This window comes from Hylobates moloch, unplaced genomic scaffold, assembly GCF_009828535.3.
Source record: "Hylobates moloch isolate HMO894 unplaced genomic scaffold, HMol_V3 SCAFFOLD_18, whole genome shotgun sequence".
Lineage (NCBI taxonomy): Eukaryota > Metazoa > Chordata > Mammalia > Primates > Hylobatidae > Hylobates > Hylobates moloch.
In genome coordinates, this window is record NW_026652293.1 from 41,839,451 (window position 1) to 41,858,601 (window position 19,151).

Here is a 19,151-nt window from a genome sequence, read left to right on the forward strand (position 1 = left end):
CCTCATGGAGGGAATGCCATTCATTCATTCACTCATTCACTAAATATGCATGTGTGAAGGGTCCTCCATATGTAAAGCACTCTGCAGGCTGCTGCAGTGGGAGTATGAAACAACAGGGTGCCCAAAGAGTTTATAAATTAGTAGATGAGGCAATGTGGCACACACAAACCTGCAAGCGCAAGACACAGTGGGGGAAAAAGAGGGAGTGCATAAGTCAACTTGGGAAGTCAGGGAGGGCTTCCCAGAGGAGAATAGGATTCAAGATTTGATGGATAATCAGGAGTTTGACAGATAAGAGCAACTGAGAGGAGAAGGGCCTGAGACAGAAATCAGGTTGTTATTGCCTTTCAGGACAGTTGGGGTGCTGGAGCCAAGAACACACCTGGAAAAAAGTTAACGTTATTTTTATAAGCTAGAAAAATATCAGCAGCAGGAGCCCTGGCCAGAAACACCCCCACAAAGTGCAAACAAAGCTACTCCTATCTTCTGACTGTCTGCTGGAGAACTTACTAACCAGCACCTTAAGAACAAAATGTTCTTTTATCGTTGATTTTTATTCCCACAAAGCCCTTCCTCCTCTTTTTCCAGAACTGGGAAAAGCATGGGTTGAGTTTTGCTTGCTTCTTTGATCTTTATCCTCCCATCCCAGGCCTCCCTTGGGAATGAAAGTCCAGGGGTATTTCTCTAAAGCAGAGTGCTGACCCCTCATACTAGTCAGAATGTGGGGTCTAAAGCAGGCCATTTGAAGTGACCACAGTTGTCAGGGTTTGCTGGTGAGAGGCCTGGATGGCCTCTTCCTGGATGGCAATTCTGAATCCAAAGCTGGGTCTGTACTTGACATTCAGAAATCTCTTAACACAGGGTTCATTTTGCCAGTTCTTGAGGCTATTACTGACCTCAACCTATACAGAATCACAAAGCAGTGAATCCTGCATTCTGTTGTCTCTCACTCTCTCAATGCATAAGAGGAAACAAAAGTACTGCGATACACCATATTTGTAGGCAGAAACACAATCTAAATCCAGAACTTAAAATTCCATTTTGAGTGCCCTTATCACAGCATCACAATATGTCTCAGGGATTGGCTGTCCCAAACCTATACTATTAAGCTACAAACATGCAGGCAGGGGAGAACAATGAGAATTTTCTTTCCAAAACGAATGGACTTTGCCTGATTTGTTCACTGCTAATAATCTCCAGTGCCTAGACCAATCACTGACAGGTTGCATTCACTCAATTATATTTAGTTAATATAGAGTTGGACCCATGGACAACCTTTTCAAGATTTTCAGACCTCTGTTCACCTCCACATACTAATAGGGTTATAGGAAAGGTAGAAATGAAAGGAAACATTTGCTCCCAGGCCTCCTATCTTTTTTGAGATATCCTAATCTTGGATTGGCTGTAAGGTGATGGGTAAAGGAAGAGGCATAAGAAGGCATAATAAGGATAAAACATAGTCAACATATATTAAGTAAGTCTGTACTATCCCATCATCATGGACTATCACCTTCCTGTGCCCTTCCCAGCCACTGCTGGCATCTAAGTTCAGGCCTTAAAGAATCCAAGGTTCTTATTCTATCTTTCTATTAAAAAACAAAACAAAACAAAAAGCTATTCTATCTTTTCACTAACAAAAATATGGGGGAAAGTTACTAACTTACTGCATTAGTCTGTTTTTATGATGCTGATAAAGACAAACCTGAGACTGGGAAGAACAGGATGTTTAATTTGACTTACAGTTCCACATGGCTGGGGCGTCTCATAATCATGGCGGAGGGCAAAAGGCACTTCTTACATGGTGGCAGCAAGAAAGAATGAGGAAGAAGCAAAGGCAGAAACCCCTGATAAACCCATCAGATCTCATGAGACTTACTATCATGAGAATAGCATGGGAAAGACCGGTCCTTATGATTCAATTACCTCCCCCTAAATCCCTCCCACAACGTGGAAACTGTGGGAGATATAATTCAGTTGAGATTTGAATAGGGACACAGCCAAATCATTATCATTCCGCCCCTGGCCCCTCCAAATCTCAGGCCCTCACATTTCAAAACCAATCATGCCCTCCCAACAGTACCCCAAAGTCTTAACTCATTTCAGAATTAATCCAAAAGTCCACAGTCCAAAGTCTCATCTGAGACAAGGCAAGTCTCTTCCACCTATGAGCCCGTAAAATAAACAACAAGCCAGTTACTTCCTAGATACAATGCGGGTAGAGGTATTAGGTAAATACAGCCATTCCAGGAGAAATTGGCCAAAACAAAGGGGTTGCAGGGCCCAGGCAAGTCCAAAATCCAGCAAGGCAATCAAATTTTAAAGCTCTAAAATGATCTCCTTTGACTCCAGGTCTCATATCCAGGTCACACTGATGCAAGAGGTGGGTTCCCATGGTCTTGGGCAGCGCTGCCCCTGTGGCTTTGCAGGGAACAGCCTCCCTCCCAGCTGCTTTCCCAACAATCCTCCAAAGTCTTAACTCATTTCAGAATTAACCCAAAAGTCCACAGTCCAAAGTCTCATCTGAGATAAGGCAAGTATCTTCCCTCTATGAGCTTGTTACCCAGTACCAAAGTTGCGTCCACATTTTCAAGTATCTTTTCAGCAACACCCCACTCTACTGGTACCAATTTACTGTATTAGTCTGTTTTTATTCTGCTGTTAAAGACATACCTGAGATGAGGAAGAAAAGAGGGTTTAATCTGACTTACAGTTCCACATGGCTGGGGAGATCTCATAATCACGGCGGAGGGCAAAAGGCACTTCTTACATGGTGGCAGCAAGAGAGAATGAGGAAGAAGCAAAAGCGGAAACTCCTGATAAACCCATCAGATCTCGTGAGACTTATTCACTATCACGAGAATAGCATGGGAAAGACCGCCCTCCATGATTCAATTATCTACCCCTGGGTCCTTCTCACAACATGTGGGAATTCTGGGAGATACAACTCCGTGGAGATTTGAATGGGGACACAACCAAACCATATCACTTACAAGCATTTGCATTTTATGGGGAACAAAAGGCTTAAGCCAAAGCTTGTAAGGGTAAAACTTCTGCCACTGAACATCTCTGTTTAGGAAAAAGGTGAGGGTCATTGACAGTCTCCCCTCCTGGAGGACATAGTGAGTCCTGGGCAGAAGTGAGAAGGTGTGTTTTGGCACGTCCCTGAGGGAAGTCTGGGAAACTGACAAGGAAACTGTAGTGCCTGCGGCTCTTCAAGCAGCAGATCTCTTTCTTTCAGCATATGCCGGTCCCAGCCAAGTGCTTGTCACCCAGGTAGGGGTGGATGATCAACACTGTCACCCCAGGGGTAATTTAGAAAGCATGACAGGGAAAGCTTTCATGGCCTCACACATGATCTGGAATGTCAGGATTGCTAGGGGACAGAAACACTCCATGTCTGCCTAGACCTCAAGTTCTCTCTGCGCTTGTACGTAAAAACCAAAATCTTAACATTCCAATCAAAAGCACACATTGCTCACAATGAAAAGTAATTGGAGAGAAACAACCTTGCCTGTATTCAGAAGTATGTTACATAGCATTCAACCAACCTACATATATTATGAGTTGTTTACTAATTCTTAGGCACTGTTTTAGATCCTGAGGACAGAGAGATGAACAGGACAGACATGTCCATAGATTGATGAGAGCGATCCTACTCTGGAAGTCCATGTAGTATGTAGAACAAGGCATCATCTAATAATCCGCTGCATAAGAAAACAGATTAATCTTCACTCTACTGTTTAAAGCCATCTCACCTTATTCTTGCCTTAATGTGACTATTCATTTAATAAACTTATAAGCAGCTATAGGAACCAGACACAGGGCTTGGCATGAAGGATACAGGACAGATAACATAATGTTCCTGCTCTCAAGGAGTTCACACTCTAATGGAAATGACAAGCAGATATATTAGAAATTACAATGCAATATGATCATTTCTTCAAATAGTTTGCTGAAAAAAACCATAATTCAGAGAATTTCTAAATACACCTGAGTGTTTCATGGAAGGCTATGCAGAGCAGAAAGCATCTGATATTGGTCTTGCAGTTAGAGGAGGAGTTAGCCAGCGGGAGGAGTGGAGCACCAATCATTCTGGACAAAGAACATGTGTGCCAAGTCACAGAGGTGTAAACGCATGGGCAGAGTAGGGGCAGATTTGATGGAAGTGTCTGAAAGTATACACACATAGAATGGAAAGACAGCTCCACAAAGCAGTGCCTTCCCTTACTTTGTGAAATGTACTCTGATGTTTTCCACTTTGTTCTATTCAATTCTGTTCCATTCTGTTGTGCAAATTCAGTGGTCATGTCCTGCTAAATTGATCTCATGAATTATAAACCATAGTTTAAAACAAAACATTGTTAGAATGAAAGGCTAGGAAAAAAATATATGGCTATAGTTGAGATGAGAGATGCTGAGAACCAGAACAACTTCCCCTGCAAAAAACACACACAACCTGCAATAAGGATGAGGAAGTCATCATTCTTTACTGTAATTCTTTGTTTCCCTGTGTGCTTTCCCATTAAAAACTGGGGAAGAGACCTTGGTTTTATTTGGTTTTGTTTTAAGTTCACTGTCTCCTAGCACCATGCCTGGACATGGTTTTAAGTGTTCAACGGGTGTTTTGTGAATGAACAAATGAATACATGAATGAAAGGCCTGAGAGTTATGTAGAAGATAAAATCAAGACTACAACCAAGGAACTGGATGCAGGACATAAGCCAAATATATTATCAAAATAAATCTATGAGACTTATAAGGGTTTTGTAGTACCTAACAAAAAAACAGTAGAGCTAAGTGTGGCAAGAAATTAACATATCTTTTTTGAATTTTCGGTAAACAAAAGAACTATGCAGAAAGTTATTTAAATACATTTTTTCTATTGCCATGTATAAATTAATACAATTATAAATAAATCTTATCATTAATGAAAAGTTCTGTAATTCTATCCAAATGCCTAACTGTAAAAAGGCTTTTCATTATTATATCCTGAAACACCAAAGTCCTTGACCTTTGCTTTAAAAACAGAAAAGGAGTGTCTTCGGTTCTAGGGAATATTCCATTTGAATACGGTTTTGGCTGTAGGCAACAAATAAGAGATTACCCAGTCCTCCTGCATGGGCATCAATGAGTGAAGCTGCGACCGCAATCCCAGGGAGAAGGCCAAGGTCTCTTGCGGCCTCTGGTGTGAGCCCATTTCCAAGAGAAGCTCCAGGAGGTAGCACTTGGTTTCCTGGGTAGACATGAGAAAAAACAAACACCATCAGTTTGAAAAACACAAAAGTAAACAGAGGGTTTTTTTTTTTTTTTAAGAGAAACTCTTTGCTCTCTCCTCCCTCCTCTGCATTTGCAAAGATAAAAACCATGCAGTCATCAAGAGTCCCTTTGCTCATCCAGTGACTTTGGTGTACGTGCTTGGTATCTATGGGTCATGCTCTGGGGAGCTTTACAAACAAGGAGCTCTAAAGCATCATTGAAACCAGACAAAGATTCTGAAAATGGGAAATTTCAAAAGGAATATAAACACAGTAGCCTCTTAAATACAAGGTTTAAATGCTCAAACCATTCCAAATGGGCTTCCTAACACAGTAGATCTACCAACCTACTTAAACGCACGTGAACCCACATGTTCACACATCCATACACCCTCTCTAATGAACATATATTCCTAAGTCAAGAAAACTTACTCTTGCAGTTGCTTCCTGGCAGAGGATAAGGGGAAAAAGGTGTACTTTGTACCAACAAATAGTTTGTTAAAAAGTTTTTCTCAGCTGGAAAAAACACTCCAGTCTTAACCTTTGCAAATTTTACAAGGCTGCCACTTGCACAACCATATAATACAATTTGAATGTTCTTTAGAGTTGTGGAATGCAGTGACCCTGATTTTTCAAGTGACCTTGAATTCTTGCAATCAGTAAGGCCTTCAGTTAAGAATTGATTGTCTTGCTTTGTGTGGGTGCTGTGGGGCTGTAAAAAGCAGTCCTTGCCCCCAACCTCGTTAGGAAGACAAGATAAGAACCCAGAGAACCACGTAAGACAGAATAGAATGAAATGATCCATCTGCTCCTAGGTGTTAAACAGAGCCTGAGCTCTCTCTCATCCCCCAAGGAATTCTATAGTATTTCTGCACTGCAGGGACGGGCTAGGAGTTGACTCATAGATATATTAAGACCCCTTTGAGCCCCAGGATAGAATCTGGGTGCATGATCAGCAATTTTGAGTGCTAAGATGCCACTTGTTAATTGTTCCATGGAGCTCAAGGACTGGGCAGAGGTGCTCCAGGACCTCTCGGGGTAGAGGTGAGGGTGGAGGTTGGGAGAGGGGTCAGAGAGTGAACAGCTTAACCAACCTCCTCTAAATGGAACCAAAGCACCTAGACAACACCATTTTTATCCATTTTAAGTAAAGAGCTTCTATCTATAATTGAATATGAAAATAAGTTTAGCTAAGAAGAGGAAGACTGAAACCTCTGCAGTGACTTCTAGAAGAACTCTGTTGTCCAATATGGCAGCCACTAGTCACATGTGGACTGAGCACTTAAAGTATGGCTAGAGTAACTCAGGGACTAAATTCTTCATTTTATTTAGTTTTAACTTCAACTTAAAAACTGATATTGAATTCAGTTACTGAAAAACTTTCAAGTAGGTTTGGAACAACTTGGGTATGCAAATCTACTTTTTCTATATTAATTCAAGAAATCTAAATCAAGTATTCCCAACAAAAATCTAGCGTCTGAATTGAGAGGTGTTAAGTGGAAAATACACACCAGATGTCAAAGATTTCATCTGGAAAAATGAATGTAAAATATCTCACTAATTTTTATATCAATTCCATGCTAAAATAATAATCTGAATATACTAAGTTAAATAAGATACATTAAAAATTAGTGTCACTTTCTTTAGCATGGCTACTAAAAAATTTAAAATTACATATGTGGCTCATATTATGTTTCTATTGGACACTGATAGTCTGGTGGATAAGTTTAAGATGCTCAAAGGATGGGGCAGAGAACAGGAAAATCTTAGTCTGTTTTGAATGCCAAAGTAGCAGAAACCTGGAAAAGAGCAGTGCCCTTGGCTTTGTATAATACGGTTCTGGACAATATCTTAATTATGTCACTATGGCTAGTATCTAACACAGGAGAGACTGCACTCCAGTTTGCTGAGCACTTTCATGCTAGGGACTGCACTAAGGACACAGCATGCATTTTCTCATTTCATTTTCATATTAACCCTCTCTGAAGGGTACAATAGTACCCATACTACCCCCATTTCACAGACAGATGGGAAAATTGTGGTTTATAGAAGAAAAATAAACTCCCTAGTGACAGCCTAAGAGCTGAAGACAGGCCATGGGTTCTACTCTGACTGATACCCAAACCTCTGCTCTTATTCATTACGTTTTGGAGTAAATGCTGTTTAAAAATGGGTTCCGAATGGATGAAGGGATCAAGAGAAGTTTTTTTAGAGCAAGCATTATGTATTTTTTTAAAAAAAAAAAGCAAAAAGGAAAAGAAAAAGGAGCACCGTTTAGAAATCTTGCCTACTAAATTGAGATTTCTTAAAAATGGTTTTCATAGGAAGGTCAAAATGGAAATTCTCTTCCACCTTCACCCCCAATCTCCACAAACATAAAAGGTGTAATTTTTATAAAAAAGGTTCCAGACAGGATTAGCAGGGTGGGGCACTCTTCCAAGTTTTCTCTACAGTAATTTAAGAAGAAACCTTAGCTGGTAAAGGAGCTTAATTTGATTCTATGTCCTCTAGGCTCAGAACATGAGGCTGCAGACCACTGCAAGGCAGAGAGAGTCCTGGGCATGCAGACAGGAGATCTGGGTCTAATCATAGGCTATAGGACCACAGGGAGCTTCATCAGCAGAGGATGGGTCTTGAGCAAGGACAGGAAAAAAGGGAGAAGGGGCCCCTAAGAGAACTATCAAAAGGGCTAGGTAAATTGGAACATAGGCTGGGGTGTGAACTGGTAGGGGGTGGGTGTTGAAGGACAGAGGAGGTTGGGGAAGCAGATAGGGGCAGTGGATGCAGGGCCTTGTAATCCATACTTAAGTGTTTGAACTTAATCATGAAGCCCACTGTAAACCACTACAGGAGCATTAAGCCAGGAGGAAAGCGATTAAACTTGTGTTTTTTTTTTTAAGCACTCTCTGGCAGTATTATAGCAGAGGACAGACTGGGGCTAGGGAAAACAGTGTGAATCTATTTCAGTAATCAAAGAAAGAGAGAGAATATAAGGATCTTCACTGAGATATTGGTAACGGAGATGTAGAAACAGAGGCAGACAAGAAGAGATTCCATGGAATAAGAAATAACAGGTCACAGTGGTTGCGTGGATATAGGAAGCATGGTAGAGACTGAGATACCATGGCTCAAACTCCCCCTTAAGGATGGAGTAAAGTCGGCAGACAGATGCCAGATGCTCCAGGGCCTGCCTCAGTTGCAGAGAGCCGCCTTCCCAAGGTGATGCACCTCCCAGGACAGCCAGCACCTGGTGACTTAGCAAAGCAGAGGCAGAAGGGCTGTGATGGACACCACTCACTCCAGAGATTCTGCTGAGTTCACCAAGGTGCTGCAGGAATGCACCTCAGTTCAGCTCTTTTCCGTCTACCCAGTCCTTCTCTCTCTTCCTTCTTTCACAGCTGACCATCCCTAATAAACACCTTATCCCCCCAAATCTGTCTCAGCCTTTGCTTCTGGAAAACCCAACCGATAGCAGTGAACCAGCCTTCTCCTCAATCCAGTGGTTGGGGATGAAAATAAATAAATACAAAGACAAATATCCCATCTTTCATTTGGAACCGCAGCCTTCAGGAATAGGCTATCTGGACTCCAAGCAGGAAGGAGCTTTGTTTATTTAGAGACCAAAATGAAACAGCTTGGCATGAGAGAGGATGATAGAAACAGGTGAGAATCCCTGAGAAATCACCCCTTCAAAATCACACTCTATCAGCCAGAGGTACACTGAGGGCACTAGAGCTGTCAGAGGCAAACATTAGTGCCTCCTGACAACTTTTCCCAGTATAATCCTTGTCTGGCTTTTCTTTCACCATAAAATTAAATTACTCACAGCATTGCTTTTCCCAGAAATCAAGACTTCACTGCCTGAGCATCTGCAGTTCTTTCTAGGCTTCATTCAACCATTCATTCATGCATTTTAACAAACATTTCAGAAACAATAGAACTAATGATTGCCTGCATAGATTTCCAGCTACCATGTGCTAAGATCTAGGTGGTGAGGTCTCATATTGTGGTTTGGGACAAAGATGAGGAAAAACTAAGACTTTTAGGGCCACGTAGAAAATGCTAGAAAGGTGAAATGTGAACATGGTGTTTCCAGAGAACTGTGGAGGGTCCAGTTAGGGTGGCTAGTAGAGTGAATACAGTCTTCAAGGTGAAGATGACTTTCAAGCCTGTGTGGAAAGGCAAGTTGGAGATTGGTGGTTTCAGTGCTGGCATGCTCTGGGGAAAGGGATAACAGCAGAGCAAAAAGTGAGTTTACTGTAGGGAGCCCTGAGGGGCATGGTATGTTTGAGGCATTTAGTGTGTAGCAAAATGGGGGACAAGGAGGAATAGAGAACTGGAACCGACCGGGACAAGAGGCAGCGGAGGGCTTCAGGCATGGCCAGGCAAGAAGGAATTGCCCAGAGGGGCACGACTGTAAGTGCTCAGATTGGGTTTTTAAGAAGATAAACGTGGCCGGGCATGGTGCTCAGGCCTGTAATCCCCAGTACTTTGGGAGGCCAAGGCAGGCAGATCACAAAGTCAGGAGTTTGAGACCAGCCTGGCCAACATGGTGAAACCCTGTCTCTACTAAAAATACAAAAAAAAAAAAAAAAAAATTTAGCCGAGCATGGTTGCAGTTGCCTGTAATCCCAGCTGCTTGGGAGGCTGAGGCAGGAGAATCACTTGAACCCAGGAAGGTGGAGGTTGCAGTAAGCCGAGATTGCGCCACTGCACTCCATCCTGGGCAACAAGAACGAGACTCCGTCTCGAAAAAATTAAAAAAATAAAAAAAGAAGATAAATACACAGTGTAAAGAAAAGCTTGGGGAATAATTTTTATCTTTAAAACAGTCAAACCAAGTGAAAAATAGAGGCTGCAAAACATTATGCAGTATATAACTTCCTTTTGTTAAATTAAGTTTAACTTAAAGGTGTCTGTAACTTCAGCCTAAAGGTTTCTTCATACACAGTGACTGTAACCTAACTGGATTTGTAAACACACTATAACCTACTCTTGTAACTAGAAGCTGAGTCTCAGACAATCACAGAAGACATACTTCAACCACCCACAGGCGGCCAACTGTTCAAACTCTGTTCAAATAAGGCTGATGCAGAGCTGTACCCAATCCAGCTGTTTCTGTACTTCACTTCCATTTTCTGTACCTCACTTCCCTTTTTCTGTCCATAATTTCTCTTCAACCATGTGGCTGAGCAAAAGTCTCTCTGAACCTATTCTGGCTGGGGACCTGCCCAATTCGTGAATCATTCTTTGCACAGTTAAACTGTTAAATTTAATTTGCCTAAAGGTTTTCTCTTAACAGCTGTAAGAACAACAACAATGAAAGTAGATGAACTATTTGTAAAAATACATTCCTAGGGGAAAAAAATACAGAAAATAGGTTTTCTCTGGGTGGAGGAATTATGAGTGATTTCTTTTTTCTTTCCTTTATTTCTTTTTTCCTCTAATTTCTAATTGGTCTACATTTCTTGTGTAATTTTTTTTTGAGACAGAGTCTTGCTCTGTTGCCCAGAATGGAGTGCAGTGGCACAATCTCAGCTCACTACAACCTCTGCCTCCTGGGTTCAAGCGATTCAAATGCCTCGGCTTCCCAAGTTGCTGGGACTATAGGCACACGCCAGCACAGCTGGCTAATTTTCGTATTTTTAGGAGAGACAGGGTTTCGCCATGTTGGCCAGGCTGGTCTCGAACTCCTGACCTCAAGTGATCCACCCACCTTGGCCTCCCAAAATGCTGGGATTACAGGCATAAGTCACCATGCCTAGTCTCTTGTATAATATTTTAAAAGATGTTTTTCCCCCTTAAATCTGGTCAGAATCCCACCTTGCCATTAAATGAACGAACTTGAATTAAGGTATAGATTTGGAACTCTAAGATAAATTCAGAAAAAATGGCAAGATGTAGAATAGTATTCTGAGTATGATCATGTGATTTTTTTTTTTTTTTTAAAGAAAAGGATATAAAAATGTAAGCACATAAACTTCCAGAAAAATCCTAGAATTTTGTCACAGCATGGGTTGGGATCCAGTGTAGGGTACCCTTCTCTAATGTTTGTGTTTCTTATATCCCACGACCTTGTATGTCTTTTGTGATCAAAACAATCTTACGTTGAAATAAAAACAAAATAAAGGAGAATACTGGACACTTTTTCCAAACGCTGCTCCACAGTCTGAAGGCAGGAAAGAGACCCAAGGGCAGCTCACCTATTCTCTTGATTAGGCTGTCTCTGTCTCAGTGTACAGGCCCTCACCTGGGTATGTAAAAACACTATCACTCTGAGAGCTCTTAGGCTCAAGTCTGCTGAATTCCCATTTGGATGGGCAGATTCAGTCTGAGTGGTCAAAAGCTGGAATCTACAATTATCTGGTGGTTGCAGTCCCTCTTCACAGGCGGGGGCTCCTATTACACCAAATCTTCCCCTACCAGTTTTTCAATTATCTATGACTAATGAGCACTTTGGGAACAGTTTCAGACACACACATAATCCTCTTTCCTGATGTCAGCAGCAGAAATTAATGACTATGTGGACTGCTGGGAGACAGAAAATGCATTATAATGGTCAACAGAACTGTTATCCTCTCCAGGAAGGGGTAAGTGGGGGCGGGGTGCTGAATTAACTGGAAGGTTCAGTGTTCTTTTGTCTTCCCACATATAACGAGATGAAACCCAGGAGGAGAGTTGGTTCCAGGCCTATGGAAATGTCAGAAAGAGCTTTGGGCATGGGTGGCATGTGACCCTGCTTCCTCTGTGCTTGGCACTGGGGGACCAGCCCCCAGCTCAGTTTTGCCAAAGTCAAGAGGCCAATCAGATTGGCTGGGAGAGTACAAAGTGGCACCATGTCTTACCAGCAGAGAGGGTCCTGGAGTCCTTTCAGACTGAACCTACAATCTGGTTTAGGGGTGGGGAAACAAAACTTTATGATAGCCTCATCACTTACTATAGAAATGTTTAATGAGTACCTGATACGAGCCAAGCACTGTTCAAATGCTAAAAGTGCATTAAGGAACAAGATAGATAAGGCCCCTACGCTCAAGGAGCTTACTTTCTAGTAGACACTATTCCCATCCAATACCTCTTCTTATTCCATCTTGTAGTTATTACATCTTGTAGACACCTATGCAATTTGGACTGAGTTTTATATAATGTTATATCCCTGGCCCTATAGTCTAGCCTATAAGAGGTGTTTAATAAAGAAACACACACATATTTTTAATACAACTTAAAAATTATGACCCTTATGTTTTGTTTTATTTTTTCCCCTATTTATACCTCGATCTCTCTTTCCCACTAGACAGAAAATAGTTCAAATTATTTTATTTATCTCTGTATTCATTTCCCCTCAGCACAACGTCCAGCAGTGTCTAGAATATAAGTTCTCAGCAATGTTCATTTAGCTGAACTTAGTTTTTTTAAGACAAGAGATCATAAGACAAAGATCAATCAATTTAGACAAAAACATTAAACATACACTCACACAGGAAGCTGAATATCAATTGGGAGAGTACAGAGAAGAGACTGTATTAAGTTCAACTCTTGATCTTGAATGCTACTGGGACAAGAAATATGTTTTCTAACATAATCCCACCAGTAATACACTTTCATCTCTCTATCTTATTACAATGGAGTATGTCAAGGCTGTTTAGGGAAAAACTCTGAAATCATGTTTTTCCTCTGGTCTTACACCACAGCAATCATCCACATAGAAGGTGACTTCTGTGACTAAATGTGTAGGAGTTTCTCCCAACCACCAAGCAAGCACTTAATTCTGTAGCAGACGCCAGCTGGATGTCTTTAGTTCAATTCTGACATTATCTACTTGGAGATTGCATCAGATCTCACAGATTGAAGGCTCAGTCCCCAAGAATGCCCCCAACCCCACGCCCCAGACACCAGTGGCAAGTCCAACCTTCCACAACTTCTGAACTACTGGCTTCAAGTTGGGGTTCTCACAACCCCGTCTTTGGGTTTGATTAATTTGCTAGAGCAGCTCACATAACTCAGGGAAACACATTTATTGGTTTATTATAAATACTACTACAAAGGATACAGATGAACAGATGCACATGGCAAGGTAAGGGGGAAGGGGCGCAGAACTTCCATGCCTTCCCTGGGCACTCCACCCTCCAGGAACATCCATGTGTTCAGCAATCAAAAAGCTCTCCAAACCCTGTACTCTTGGGTTTTTATGGGGGCTTTTTTACACAGGCATGATTGACAACCACGTAAAAATATGACTGGACAAAAAGCACATGATCTAAACCCAGCAAGGACTATCTGCTCAGACTTTTATTGGCCTCTCTGTGTAGCATTCTTTCCACTTGGCTATGGGGCAGGACCCTCTCTGGAATGAGGGTCTTCTGATCCATAATCAAATTAGCATCCTACCTTGGGCAGGTGAAGAAGGACCAGAGGGGGGTCACTGAGAGAGACTGTTGCCTGAGGCCTCAAGTGCTCTAATGTTATAACAAGGGCTATGGGAGTTAACCAGGAATCATGGGCAAAAACCTATATATATATATGTTATAACATATATATGCATTTGTGGTGTTATTATATATATTTTTTCACCCATGATTCCTGCTAACTCTCATGGTCCTTATTATATATTTAATTTAAAATTATATTTATTTTAATTAAATATAACATATTTAATTATATCTATATCATGTATATATATATTTATACATTATATATATTATATTTATATATATATATATATATATATATATATATAATATAGATATAACACCACAAAAGCCAATGCGTATACCTAGAAAATAGGTGACCACCAGCAGGCCCAAGCATCTCATTACACATAGCAGATGCTACAGTGGCAAGATATTGTAGATACCACCTTTTTAGTGAAATAGAGGTTCTCAAATTCTCTTTGCCTGGTCAAGTCTGGTTCAAGAAGTCCAACAAGCAACTGGTAACTACTGTAGGTCAGTGTTGAGAGGAGTGCGGTACATAATTTGTATTTTAACACAATAAATATTATAATAGTAATAGTGCCCATTTATCAAAACCTATGAGCTTTTAGTCACTGGTCTTCTTACTTTTCAGTTGCTATCACCTTCATTGCTAACACCAAACCAATGGTATTAGAATTAGATTTTATAGGAATAGAATTAGATTCTCTACATGAAGAGTCTATGGTATTGCAACCTATTATTTTACAGTTGTAGAAACACAAGCACAGAAAGATTACATAATTTGTCCAAAGTCACTATGTAATGGGACATGGTCAGGATTTCAGCCCAAGATTCTCTGACTCGATGGTATGGCGTCTTCCTACTATACCATGTAGGTTAGAGAGGGCAGGCATAGAATGTGATGAGTAGAAAAGGAAGACCACCTCATTTGCAGGAGGCTCCCCTGGTAGGTCCTGTCTAGGAACAAAACCACGAGAGTCATGAAATCCGAACATGCTGAATCTTTTAGCTTCTTCCACTCCTCTCCTCTGATTCTTTCTCTGTTCCAAAAACAGAGACACAGGATTTCGAATGGCCCATACAGACCATCGACTTCAGTGTATACATTTTACAGTAGAGAAAACTGAACCCAGAGAAGGAGGTGGCTTCCCTGGAGTCAACCAGTTGTGGGAGCAGAGTCTAGATTGAATCCAGAGCTCCAGACTCAAGGAAAGCTTCTTCCACGTTGCCAGCACTCCCTGCTATGGCAGCACCATCCTGCATCTTCCCCCACCTGGAGTAGGAAGCTCATCTAAGCCAGGGCAGTAAGTCGCAAAGAGAACAAGGGAGTTGGCAAAAATTCAACAGATTCCAGGGGTGTGGGTGGCCAATTCTGAACTATTCAGAGCATAAAGTATAGTCTTTTTAGCTTGAAATCATCATCCACTTTGGCATCCACAGTGACCCAATTCTCTAGCTAATTGCCGGTGCCCTATTTTGTTCTCACCTAGCCTAAGGCCACATGCAAAAAGCCCTCCCTGGGTAGATCATAATTAATCACTCTTTCCTCTACAATCCCACAGCATGTTTTTTGGAATTACATCATTCTGTTCAACATAATGGCTTTTTCCCTTGTGCTTCCCTCTTCTAATTTAGATTATAATCGCCTTGAGGGCAGAGCTCTTTTTGTAGATAATATATCCATAAGAGGCAGGTGGTTTAGCATAGCACTTGGGAGTTCAGGTTAGGGGGTGGACAGGCTTGGATGGAAGTGGTGGCTTTATCACTCACAGGGCTTGTGACCTTGGGCAAGTGATTTAACTTCCCTGCAACGGTTTCCTCACCTGTAAAAAGGCTATAATAATGTTATTTTTCTCCCAGAGTGGTTATGAGAATCAAGCAAGATAATGCAAATAAGCATTTTAGCATGTTGTCTGCCACATGACAAATGCTAGACAAAAGTCAGATAAAATTATGGTTATTATGACTCCCTATTCCCAGTGTATTGGACATCGCCTGACACACAGAGGGTACTCAGCTCATTCTGGCTGAGCTTACAAAGCTTGAGGAGAGATCCTTGATGTTACAGCATGTGGAGATATATGCTTTTGGGGTCATGAGAGCAAACTGCAGAACCTGGGAAAGCTGTTAAAAAATTCACAGTGGTGGAATTCAGTTTTCTAGCACAAAAAGTTTCTCCCTATGGTCATGTCTCCATGGCATGCCTTCAGAGGAAAATGCTTTAGAAGTGCAGAAGGTGTTCTCTTTAGAGTTATTTTAAGAACAAAATGCTTGTTTCAAAAGGAAAATTCATTATTTTGTCAGCAAAATACCTGACTGTTAAGATGTCCAATGCTTTCAAGACCCATGCAAATAGTTCTACCATGGAGAGTTACCCCACTTCTAGGAAAAGGAAAACTTGGGAAATACATGAAAATAGTTTAGCTGTCATTGTGCTAAAAATATTACAAGGTTTAAAGCAATGGTTTCTACAATTTTGCTTTGTTTTTTTCACAATCAAATACAAAGATCACATAAAGAAAACTAGGGATTTATATAGGTTTCTCAATTTTTTATCCTGTCTCATTTACTCATTAAAACCAAATCTTACGATCAGGATTTATTTGACACAAAATTGTATCACTAAAAACATAGGAAGGAGAGGATCTCAAAATAAAGGATGTTCTTTTTTAAGGTAAATACACTTCCTTTTATGACCTCATGTATTTAATTGCATCACACACCAGTGAACACTTTGTCAAGGGCCAGCGTTGGTTTCTCGTCTGGACTACTGTCTGCAAACTGCTGACTTATAAAATGGTAACAGCCTCCTAACAATGGGTGAATCTACAGGATGTCAAACAGCAACTCTCAGGTGAACCACTCAGTCAGTGGATCTGGTGTTAAACATACAATGCCAAACATCTGGTGATCTGAAGACATCCGGGGCTTTTCTATCATGTAGACCAAACATGATTCAGGTAACTGACAAAATTTTTCACTTCCCAACCAGATGTCTTACTTGCATAGAAATGAAGCCCAACTTGTACTTTCATGTGCAAATAGGCTAGACATAAATTCACCCCTGGAGGGCAGGATTAATTGCTTACCCTCAATGAATACTAAATTACATATTATTTCTTCTTCTATTTCCAACTATTTTACCTTTGAAGAAGGTTTTCTGCTATTGTTTTGAAAAGCACACATTTCATCTTAGAAATAGTCTTTCTTTTTACATGTTTCTTCTGCATTTTTTCTTTTTTTTTTTTTGACAAGAAGGAAGTGTGCCACAATGAAAAGAGTGTGATCTTAGAAGTCAGGATAATCTGAGTTCTAATGCACCTACTTCCCTAAACTTTAAGGGCCTTGCAAAAAAGGCACTTAAAATCCCTGAGTTCAGTTTCTTTGCAGATATATATCATAAAAGCCATCTATAAGAGGCACTGTGAAGATTTGAGATCATTTATTCCTGTAATATGTATTGGGTACTTGCTCTGTGCCTGGTACTGAGAGACCATGGAGAACCACAGTGTCTGCCTGTCCTCTAGGGGCTCTGTCAGTAACAAAACACTGATGCCTAACAAGCTGGAATGACAAACGTACCATAAAACTAAGGTGATATCTTTATTCAGGATTTTAAATAAAATTATCAGCAACTCCAACTGTTGCTGATCCTTGAAGGTGAATATGAAGTTTGTAAAAGGAAGGATGTGTCTGAAACCTTTTCTCTTCCTTAAATCTACTTTCAAGCATACCCTGGAATTTGCTCTGATCATGTTTGTTTAACGAATTCATGTGGTTATCAATGACCTTCCACCTTCTATGCCGTTCTCCTGACAACCAAGCATTTACTAGACAGAATATGGAAAACAGATAACAACCTGTCTCTTCAGTCAGGGTTGTAGGCAAATTTCGACAGTATGGAGACAATCAAATGACTAGGGTTCTTGTGTTTGAAATCCTTAAAGGGAAATACAAACATAAAAACACACACACACACACATACATAATGAATAAAAGAGAGTAAAGATTTTTTTTTAATTATGCTTTAGGTTTTAGGGTACATGTGCATAGTTTGCAGATTTGTTACATATGTATCCACGTGCCATGTTGTTTTGCTGCACCCATTAACTCGTCATTTAGCATTAGGTATATCTCCTAATGCTGTCCCTCCCCCCTCCCCCCAACCCACAACAGTCCCCGGAGTGTCATGTTTCCCTTCCTGTGTCCATGAGTTCTCATTGTTCAATTCCCACCTATGAGTGAGAACATGAGGTGTTTGGTTTTTTGTCCTTGCGATAGTTTACTGAGAATGATGTTTTCCAGTTTCATCCATGTCCCTACAAAGGACATGAACTCATCATTTTTTATGGCTGCATAGTATTCCATGGTGTATATGTGCCACATTTTCTTAATCCAGTCTATCATTGTTGGACATTTGGGTTGGTTCCAACTCTTTGCTATTGTGAATTGTGCTGCAATAAACATACGTGTGCATGTGTCTTTATAGCAGCACGATTTATAGTCCTTTGGGTATATACCCAGTAATGGGATGGCTGGGTCAAATGGTATTTCTAGTTCTAGATCCCTGAGGAATCGCCACACTGACTTCCACAATGGTTGAACTAGTTAACAGTCCCACCAACAGTGTAAAAGTGTTCCTATTTCTCCACATCCTCTCTAGCACCTGTTGTTTCCTGACTTTTTAATGATGGCCATTCTAACTGGTGTGAGATGGTATCTCACTGTGGTTCTGATTTGCATTTCTCTGATGGCCAGTGATGATGAGCATTTTTTCATGTGTTTTTTGGCTGCATAAATGTCTTCTTTTGAGAAGTGTCTGTTCATGTACTTTGCCCACTTTTTGATGGGGTTGTTTCTTTCTTGTAAATTTGTTTGAGTTCATTGTAGATTCTGGATATTAGCCCTCTGTCAGATGAGTAGGTTACAAAAATTTTCTCCCATTCTGTAGGTTGCCTGTTCACTCTGATGGTAGTTTCTTTTGCTGTGCAGAAGCTCTTTAGTTTAATTAGATCCCATTTGTCAATTTTGGCTTTTGTTGCCATTGCTTTTGGTATTTTAGACATGAAGTCCTTGCCCACGCCTATGTCCTGAATGGTATTGCCTAGGTTTTCTGGTAGGATTTTAATGGTTTTAGGTCTAACATTTAAGTCTTTAATCCATCTTGAATTAATTTTTGTATAAGGTGTAAGGAAGGGATCCAGTTCCAGCTTTCTACATATGGCTAGCCAGTTTTCCCAGCACCATTTATTAAATAGGAAATCCTTTCCCCATTGCTTGTTTTTGTCAGGTTTGTCAAAGATCAGATAGTTGTAGATATGCGGCATCATTTCTGAGGACTCTGTTCTGTTCCATTGATCTATGTCTCTAATGTGGTGCCAGTAACATGCTGTTTTGGTTCCTGTAGCCTTGTAGTATAGTTTGAAGTCAGGTAGCATGATGCCTCCAGCTTTGTTCTTTTGGC

General features: G+C 40.8%; 1 protein-coding gene across 11 annotated transcripts in view; it reads right to left on the bottom strand.

The window, feature by feature from the left end:
• The window catches only part of FGGY (FGGY carbohydrate kinase domain containing), a 478,411-nt gene that overhangs the window by 259,763 nt on the left and 199,497 nt on the right, over positions 1 to 19,151 (bottom strand). For all 11 annotated transcript variants that reach the window (XR_009210731.1, XR_009210732.1, XM_058430526.1 and 8 more), the window contains one exon: positions 5,105 to 5,233. Coding sequence is in view for 9 of the 11 variants with exons in the window: in XM_058430526.1 (XP_058286509.1) it covers positions 5,105 to 5,233 (129 nt within the window). In the remaining 2 variants the exon portion in view is untranslated. The remainder of the gene's footprint in view (positions 1 to 5,104; positions 5,234 to 19,151) is intronic.